The sequence below is a fragment of the Lipotes vexillifer genome, unplaced genomic scaffold (assembly GCF_000442215.2).
Source record: "Lipotes vexillifer unplaced genomic scaffold, Lipotes_vexillifer_v1.1 scaffold1010, whole genome shotgun sequence".
Taxonomy (NCBI): Eukaryota; Metazoa; Chordata; class Mammalia; order Artiodactyla; family Lipotidae; genus Lipotes; species Lipotes vexillifer.
In genome coordinates, this window is record NW_006794157.1 from 228,935 (window position 1) to 237,669 (window position 8,735).

General features: G+C 53.5%; 1 protein-coding gene across 2 annotated transcripts in view; it reads right to left on the reverse strand.

Annotated features, from left to right (window-relative positions):
- Positions 1-205: 205 nt before the first annotated feature.
- The window catches only part of DUOX2 (dual oxidase 2), an 18,701-nt gene continuing 10,171 nt past the window's right edge, over positions 206-8,735 (reverse strand). The window contains exons 21-34 of one of the 2 annotated variants that reach the window (XM_007467014.1): positions 8,287-8,474; positions 7,696-7,765; positions 7,189-7,272; positions 6,486-6,664; positions 6,098-6,328; positions 5,838-5,937; positions 5,082-5,131; positions 4,663-4,790; positions 4,250-4,403; positions 1,782-2,014; positions 1,397-1,555; positions 888-1,043; positions 605-733; positions 206-328 (exon numbers count right to left, since the gene is read on the reverse strand). In XM_007467014.1, coding sequence (XP_007467076.1) covers positions 206-328; positions 605-733; positions 888-1,043; positions 1,397-1,555; positions 1,782-2,014; positions 4,250-4,403; positions 4,663-4,790; positions 5,082-5,131; positions 5,838-5,937; positions 6,098-6,328; positions 6,486-6,664; positions 7,189-7,272; positions 7,696-7,765; positions 8,287-8,474 — 1,984 coding nt within the window. Of the gene's footprint in view, positions 329-604; positions 734-887; positions 1,044-1,396; positions 1,556-1,781; positions 2,015-4,249; positions 4,404-4,662; positions 4,791-5,081; positions 5,132-5,837; positions 5,938-6,097; positions 6,329-6,485; positions 6,665-7,188; positions 7,273-7,695; positions 7,783-8,282; positions 8,475-8,735 lie in introns of both variants that reach the window. The other variant, XM_007467013.1, reaches the window with a different exon arrangement.

Sequence of the window (8,735 nt, forward strand, 5' to 3'; positions counted from 1 at the left end):
AGGGACTGTCCCCTCCCCACTTTGTCTGCCACAGCCTGCTGTGGCTTAAGCTAGAAGGGTCTCCTCTATCTTCTCAGAGCCTGGGACAGATGGGGCAATGAGGGAGAGGCTCTTCCAGCTCTCCAGCTGAGGCCTGAGGTGAATTCTGACAGAGACTGCTGGCAGGGCTGGTCCACGCAGGGATCAGGAACCAGGGAGGGAGGGCTCAGAAGTTCTCATAGTGGTGCACAAAGTGGGCCTGGTCCTTCCTGTTGATGAGCTGACAGGCCTTCTCTACATTCTTGGTCATTCCTGGAGGGCCGCAGCTAAACACCCCGATCTTCCTCACCTGTCAAGTGTGTGGGGGGGCAGTGGTTGCAGAGAAGCAGAGGCCTGTGGGCTTCCTCCCCAGGAGGGAGCTGCTTCTCAAGCCTGGCTGGAATGACCAGGGCATTGACCCCAGGCCCTGAGAAGGCGGCTTGAGTTGGGGAGGCAGGAGGTGGGGTTTAAAGCCCTTCTCCAATGCCTGACCCCATCCTGAGGTCCTCTGCTCAGTACCCAGCTGCAGGCTGCTTGAGGGCCAGGAAGTCCTGGCAGGGGAAGGATGGGTCGGGGTGGGACTGACCTTTGGGTGGACCTCCCGCAGAGAGTCGAAGAAGGGTTCGAAGGGGGGTCGGCCAAAGTGGGTGATGGAGCGCAAGCCCGTGAACACGGTCCGGTTCAGCACCTTCTGGAAGTGCCGCTCACAGATGTACTGGGGGCGGGAGTAGAGGAGGAAGGCCACAGCCAGGCAGAGCCAGGGTCAGCTCCTAGTCCAGATGGCGGTCCACCCACCTGCCTTGGCCATCCTTACCCTCAACCCACACACCCACTGAGCTGCCTGGCCTGCCTGGCCGGCCCTGACGTACCAGCATGGTGGTCCTGAGGTCGAACTTCTCAGCCAGCTGGGTGACGTAGATGTGCACGGACACCAGGTCCTGGTGGTCGTTCTCCTCCACCTCCCGGATGATGTCAGCCAGCCACTCAAACTGCCGCTGGGTCCGTGTCACCCAGATGAAGTAGGTCTGCGGACACACAACTAGAGCTCTGACTCAGCTCAGCTCAAGGTTCCTCTACCCAGATGCTTATACTGAGATGGTGGGAAGCCCTGGACCCCCCACAGGCACCAAACCTCTGGCAGGACCCACAGGCCTGATCCAAGGCTTCTTAGCCACAGATCCCAGCAGAGGCTCTTCTTGGCTACACCTTCTACCCTCCCTCAAATGTTTGCCATCTGGGCAACTGGGTATGAATGGTCCCAGCAGAACCAGTTGCCTAGGAGCCAGGGACCTTTTATCATGCTACATCTGCTGGGATGTGGCGACACAATCAGGCTGTCTGTCCCCATTTCTTTGAAGAATGGGAGAGGGACACGCACCTTTTTACAGAGCATTTGGCTGCCTAAGGATGACTTGAAGACCAGGTCTTTGAGGATGGAGGCAAAGGGGGTGACCCCAATGCCCCCTCCCACCAGCACGGACACCTCAAACTTATGCCACTCCTGGTGGCCCTCTCCAAATGGTCCATCGAGGTACAGCTGCCAACAGAAGAGGAAGATGAGATGAGCCCGGCCCTTCCCCAGCTCTGAGGTTAGAAATGGGGGGGGGGGGCGGGGAGGACAGGGAGAACTAGTTCCTTTGAGGCACCCCAGCCCTCTCCCAGTCTGGCTTTGGGGTGGCTGGAGCATCGTATCCCAAGGTCGGGGAGGGTGGGGACCTTCTATCAATGCCAGAACCCCAAAAGTGGTTCCCAGTGATGGGCACCTTTGGATGTTTGGTACAGCTGTCACCCGTCGGGGGTGAGTAGATCTCCCTGAGGCGGGTGGTCCAGGGCCCTGCTGCCCGGATGTGCAGGCTAAGCGTGTCCTCATGGGGCGCAGAAGTCAGGGTGAAGGGGTGGTACTCGTTGGTCCCCAGAGCCAGGCAGGCGATCCGCACCCACTGTCCTGACTTGTACTCAAAGCCTTGGGGCCGCTGGAACTCAAGGTGGGTCACTCCTGGGGGTCATGGGCAGGGAGAGGCAGGGATCAGAGGGCTTGCTCCTGGTACCTGAGGACTGGCAGGTACCCTGTCCTCTCCACACACCTGAGGCACAGGGAGTAGTAACATGATCTGAGCGAGTATGGCTTCTGGGGCTGGGAGTTGGAGGGCGCCCTTCGCTGTTTCCTGGGTAACTCAAGAGCTGGGCTTCTCCGCTCTACTGTTCCAGCCCCTCCCCTCCTCTTTGCTGCCTCCTCCCACTAAGGGCCCAGGCCTGATACCACTGTCCTGGATACCAGCTTACTAGGTCAGGGGACCTCAGGCTCCCCAGGTACCATCTCAGTGTTTGCCAAACCTCCACCATATGAGGGTTACCTTTGTGGTGGGCCATATCAGCACACCTCCTGCACTATCATTTATCTAACATTTTCCTTTATTTTTTTAATTTTTTTTTTAAGAGAGTTAACTGTTTAATATATAAAATGACAATAAATGGAGATATGCAAAAAATACTGATTAACAAAGAGTCTGGGGATTAAATGAAGTAAATGCATTACAGGTATTCTGCTAAAATTACACGATCAAAAATAATTAGATGTTAATTAGGTTTTCATTATCAAAGCTTAAACATTATAAAAATAATATACTTCCAAAACCACCACCATAATAAAACAAATATTTTTTTATCCACGGGAGTACATCATCTTGTTTAACCCCTCAGCAATATTCAACACTGCTGACCACAACATCCTTCTCAAGATACTATTTTCTTTGCTCCAGAATTATTCAACATCTCTCCAGCATGGAAGTCACCTTGGAAGTCTCCTCTTCCTCAACAAGATCTCTTAACACAGTAGTTTCTCAGCACTGAAAATGAGCTTCTCCCCTAGTCATTCCATACACATTCTATACAAGAGCATCAAATGCCATCTAAATGCTAAAGGCTTCCAAATATGTAATTTCCAACAAGAGCTATTTTCTGAGTTCCATACCTGTATATGCAACTGTCTATCTGACTCTTGCACTTAGTTCTCTGACAAGATCTCAACTTCATGTCCAAAATGAACTTTTAAGTTTTCCTTCCAAATTTCTAACTATACCAAATATGTCAATGACATCACCATTTACCTAGTGGTTTAAGGAAGTAACATAAAGGATAGGGGCTGTAGTTAATGTTTCCATTCTTACCCCCAATTAGTCAGTAAATTTTATTTTTCTTACCTGCAGATTATAGCTCTATCTTTCCTCTTTTCCTTATCTCTCCAGTTTTAAATCTCATCTAAACCACTTCCATCTCTCTCACGTGGACTGCTACAATGGTCTCCAAAGTGGTTTTCCTTCTTCCACTCTTACTTATTTTATTTTTTAATGTTTTGATTTTTAAAATATTTATTTATTCATTTATTAACATTTTCCTTTAAATTGACTTACTTTTTCAATTCAGTTTACCTTGAGAAGAACATTTAGGTCACTAAGGTGAGTAGAAAACCAGCATCATGTGCTCTATCTAGCTCCAGAGGCCAAGCTCTTAACCAATACCCTACATTGCCTTGCCTAAGTATCATGTGGTCTAAACAGAAGGTACTATGTTTTATCAAATTTTAGCTGGATACTGTTTGCTGCCTGACCATAGCTGAGCCTCAGGCTTGTTCTCTCTTTGTGGAAAAAGGAGATTCGCAAGGACTGGAGGATGCAGAAGGCAGGCTAATACCATGCTGAGACTTTGTTCTTAAATAATCTTGATTGAAATACAGTTGAAGTGAGGTTAATTTTCTTACTATGTGAGTCCTGAAGGTTAGCTGGCCCCTTGTCACTTAAGTCATCTTTCACCACCCTTTACATTGATGTGAATCCCCACTCTGGCCAACACTGACTCTCAACAACAGACTCTTGCAGTCTGGGCCATTTATCTGTCTCTGAAGAGAGGTTATTCTGAGTGAAGGAATGGGAGAGGGATGTATGGTTCCCCACCCTGCGCCCAGGCCACACGAGCGCGGGTCTTTCTTGTCCTTAAACCCCTCTGAATGCACTTTCAGCCTCCTCTTCTCATAGTCACTTCTCACTGTCTGTAAGTCCTCCTGGGAACTAAGCACAGCTCTTTTGGGGGCTGTAGTTCCATCAGGAAAGCTGCAGGGGTGCCTGAGAGGCTAACAGAGGCAGCAATGGGATGAGGAGGCCTGGGGAGCTGTCTTCCCACGTCCCATGAGTTGACCTCCAATGCTCCCCACCGAGGGTCAGGCCAGGCCTGGTACCTGAAGGCAGCAGTTCTGCTTTCACCACGCCTATCTCCACCTTCTTCCGGCTCAGGCTCACCAGCTTGTCCCCCACATAGATAAGTGCTGGCACCAGGAAGTAGATGTGGAAACGAGGCAGTTGGATCAGAGCGAAGCTGCCATGAATGATGAGCTGGAGACATGGCCAGTTAGTGTAGCTCAGGCCCAGCTGGCCCCCTTCCTGCACTCACCCTACCCAGATACTTCCTGCCTAGGCCCTGGGCCTTGGGCCTGGGCAGGGTAGATGGGGCTGGCATAGGCTCCATAGACTGTGGTCTCGGATCTCGGGGTCTCGGTCTGAGATCTCGCGTCCAATTCACCCTGCTCCCTCCCCACATCATGAGTGCTCATCTCTGCCTTGTGGCCTGGCCCTGCCCAGAGAAGTCCCTCACCAGCACATAGAGCAGGATGTAGAGGTGGTGGGTCAGCCAGAAGCCCCGGAAGCTGCGGCGCCGGAAGTGGTGGGAGGCGAAGACGTACATGATGGCGAGAACCAGGAGCAGGAGCACCCCTGTCATACCTGGGGGCAGCGGGGACAGGGTCAGAGAGCCCCTGGCCTCGGGACCTCAGCCTGGGCTGAGAATGCCAGAGGGCATTTCCCCATTCCACTCTTCTTCCCTGACCTCTCTCATCCCTCCCTGGCTCCCAGAAGAGCTTGCCCAAAGAAGCTGGAGCTGAGGCTTGTGCTGGAGGCTGCAAAGGGATGCTATGACCACTATAGACAAGTGTGTATTCATGGGAAGATGAGGGAGGACAAAAGCAGAAGTCCTCAGACAGAAACCCCAGACTCCACATACAGTCTACTCTTTACCTGGGACTGTCTGGAAGAACCACCAGTAGAACTTCTGGGGAAGCTTGGACCTGTAGGACAAAGACACCCAGAGCCTCAGGCTGGAGCAGGAGGGGCTCCACCACTGTTGCAATGTGACTCTGTTCCTGATGGCCTTGAATGCGGAGGTCACTGGGCCTCAACCCAGATGGCCAAAGGTCCTTCCAAAGAACATGGCACCCAGCCTCCTGCAGTTCCACCCTCTGATCTCAAAGCAATTCTTCCTCCTGTGTTATCTTGAATTCTCCTACTGCAGCTGACCTTTGCTTCCTTGAAGTGCTTGGTTCATATTCTGTAAGCTCCATGAGGGCAGGGAGCTTACCTCCATGCTCTATCCCTGTGCTCAAACAATGCCCAGCACAGAGTAAATGCTCAATAAATATTTGTTGAACGACTGCATGTATCTTGGCATCCCTACTCTTTGGCTCCTGGATGGACACACAGGATGTATTCCACAAATATTTGCCCAGTGAATGGACAGTAGGCTGAGATAGCAAGCTATGTGTCAGGTACATGTGAGAAAGAGGCTCCAACTTCATCTCCCAAACTCCTTTCCTGGCCAATTACGGCCTGCTTCCGTCCTGAGGGCAAGGAAGTCATCTCTCAGCTTCCCCAAGGATGCTAGCTTCTCGCCCTCACTTAGTGAGAGAGTGGAGGGTCTAGGGCCATCTACCTCTTTTCTGTTGTACTCTGAGGCCTGCCCCAGGACTCCCAAGGGGGACCCTCCCCAAAACTGACCCATCATTCACAAAGACGCTGGGGAAGATGCAGGCCAGCAGGCTGAGGGGGCTGACTGAGAAGATGTAGACATTCACCACGTGGCCAGCACTGTGCAAAACTGAAAGAGACACATCCTGTTAGAGACACCTCCAGGGCCAACTCTACCTCCAGCCCCGAGGAGAGCAGGAAGTATAAGTAGCTCCAGTCTCCCCACTGCCTCCCCCACAGCTCGACCCAGGGGACTGCAGCAGTGGAGAGCGTGCCCGGGAGCCACATACTGGCCAGGACGACAGCAGCCATGGCGATCCAGCGATGGAAGTCCACGGCGGCATCGAAGGGCACGTAGCGGTTGAGGAAGGTCTCTCGCAGGAAGGTGATGAGGTTGCGGCACATGGTGAGCAGGATGTAGGAGAACATGAAGGAGACACTGGCCGCCGTGCCCCGCGACAGGATGATGCCCACGAGGGTGGTCTCTGCAATGCCCGAGGGTGGCGAGGCAAAGCCATAGTCTGGGGGCACAGTGGGGGTGGATCAGCACAGTACAGAGGCCTGGGCCCCAGTCAGAACAGCTGGGCTCCCCTATCCAGACGCCTGAGGATCAAGAATAACAACCAGAAGGCTCTCACATCTCCCCTCCCACTGCCCACAACCTGGAACTCTCCTTACAGTAAGCACGCTCCACAAACAGTCCGGCACAGATGGCTGAGAAGACTGCCACGACCACGATGTGCCGCCGGTAGTTCTCCACGAAGCGCTTGTACTGCTGCAGCTTCTGGGCCAGGAAGCCCCTCTGCATCCTCTCCTGCAGCGCCTCTGTGTATAGCCGGGGAGGGGGCACCCCTGCCCTGCAACAATGGGAGGCAGGTGGCCCGAGGTCACGGCACCCTGTCCTCCCCTAAATGCCACCCTATGAAGGAGACCTGGTGATCTGGTAGCGGCCAGGATGGGCCACAACAGATGAAAGAAAAAGCTTTTGGGGGGTAGAATCCCACTCTGCCAAGCCTTTATTTGCCCTCTCCACTCACTCCTCCACCTCCCCACGACTCCGTCTCCACTTCCTCCTCTCTGTTCTGTGCTTCCTTCTTCCTGCTCCCTGCACAGGTCTCACTGCTGTGCCCAAAAGCAGGCAGGAGCCAGGAGACCCCTCACTGCCTGGTGTTGAATCTGAGTGCCAGGCCCCTTGCCTGAAGATTAGGGTGCAGAGGTTGGAAGAGGTTGAAGAGTCATTAACTCAATAGTCTGCCAATCCGGTCAGGGACAGCTGGAATGAGTCTCAGGATGGTTCCTTGTGTGTGGGGGTGTGGGCAGACCAGACACCCTGAGACTTCTCCCCATGTCTCCTTGGGTCAAGGGTCTGGGAAACACTTACTTTTTGCCAAACCTCTTCTTCAAGCCAGGGCCTCCCAACTCTGGGGCTTCTGAGACAGGGAGCCCCACTCCCTGAGGGCAAGAACTGAGAAGAGAAAAATGGGTTTCATTCTCCCCTTGTCTTTGCAGCCAGGAGAAGAACTGCCAAGTCAGAGTTGGGGCTGGTGTGGGAGGGGATAGATCCTGGGACTCATTCCTGTCCACAGAACCTGCCCATAAAAGCGGTCAGAAAGAAGCCAGGCAGAAGGCAAGACAGAAGGAATGAACATGATCTGGTCATATGTTCTGTAGAATGATTCTGTCCTGGAGGGCCAGGGAGAGAGCCAGACTCCTGAGCAGTAAGGGGTATGTGTGTGAGGCAGCTGGAACTTGGGCTAGAAGAACTGTGCGCTGAAAGCTACTTTCAGAGCAAATGTCTGGCCCAGGGGCTGATTCCACCAGCCCTACTCCTTCATTTCTCTGCAGGGGACCCAGCCGGGGCACCTCCCAGTGCCCCATTCCCACTCACCGTTCCCCAGAAGTCCGAGTGATGAATGACACTCGACAGCTGACGTTTGGTTTAAGAATGTCTCCGATACCTGGGGAGAACAAGAAGCTGGACGGGCTTCCCCACGAGGGAGGAGACTGTCCTAGGAAGGCTGCCGTGGCACTTGCCAGTGACTTGGTCACGTCCCCATCTCTTTCCCCAGCCATGCTCCCCTCACTGCCCACACCGAGCACCCACTGTACACAGGGCGGCAGCCACTGCTAGACAATGTGGCAACTGAGTGCAATTAGAAAAGGGGCCCCCCTCCAGGCGGATGCAACCCTGCAGGTCCTTTGTGTAGAGAAAATAGGGCCTCTTCCTCTGGCCAGACACAGCCCAGACCAATGCACATGGTTGGTGTGTAGAATGTAGGCTGGACTTCAGCCTGCCCTGACCCCTCAGTGGGTATCTTTGTGCATAAATTGCACAGGTGTATGTGATGCCCTTGATTACATGTGCCTGGCTCTCTACTAGGCACCAAGGACTACAAGAGAAATAAGACCTGAGTGCTATGCACCAGGAACTCTCATTTTGAAGACACGCCCATTCCTGACGCCTTCCAAACTCACACACCTCCACCTCCACCCTTGACGCAGAGCTGGGTGCAGCGGAGCTCGTTGTTGTGGTCCCGCAGCATGAAGTGGAAGTCCTCCCACGTCAGCTCCTGCTTGTCCTGGAAGCCCGACTCCCGGAACATGGACTCCACCACCTCAGCCAGCTGGGCCTTGGACAGGCAGTTGTTGGAGATCTCGATGAAGGACCTAGACAGGGGGAAGGAGGAGAGACAAAAGCAGCCTGTCACCCGGCAAGGTCAGGTTCAGGCAGGTGCTGGGTGGGGTGGGCCCCGGCCTATCTAATGTGGTTACCAGTGACCCAGGAAATGGCACTGAGAAGGTGTTCATCCAGCCTGCCGCTGACGCTAAGCTGGGTAGGGTGGCCAAGGGCTCAAAAGGCAGAACAAAACTGAAAGTGACCTTGACCAGTTAAAGAAAGCAGTCCCCAAACGGGGGGGGGGGGGGCAC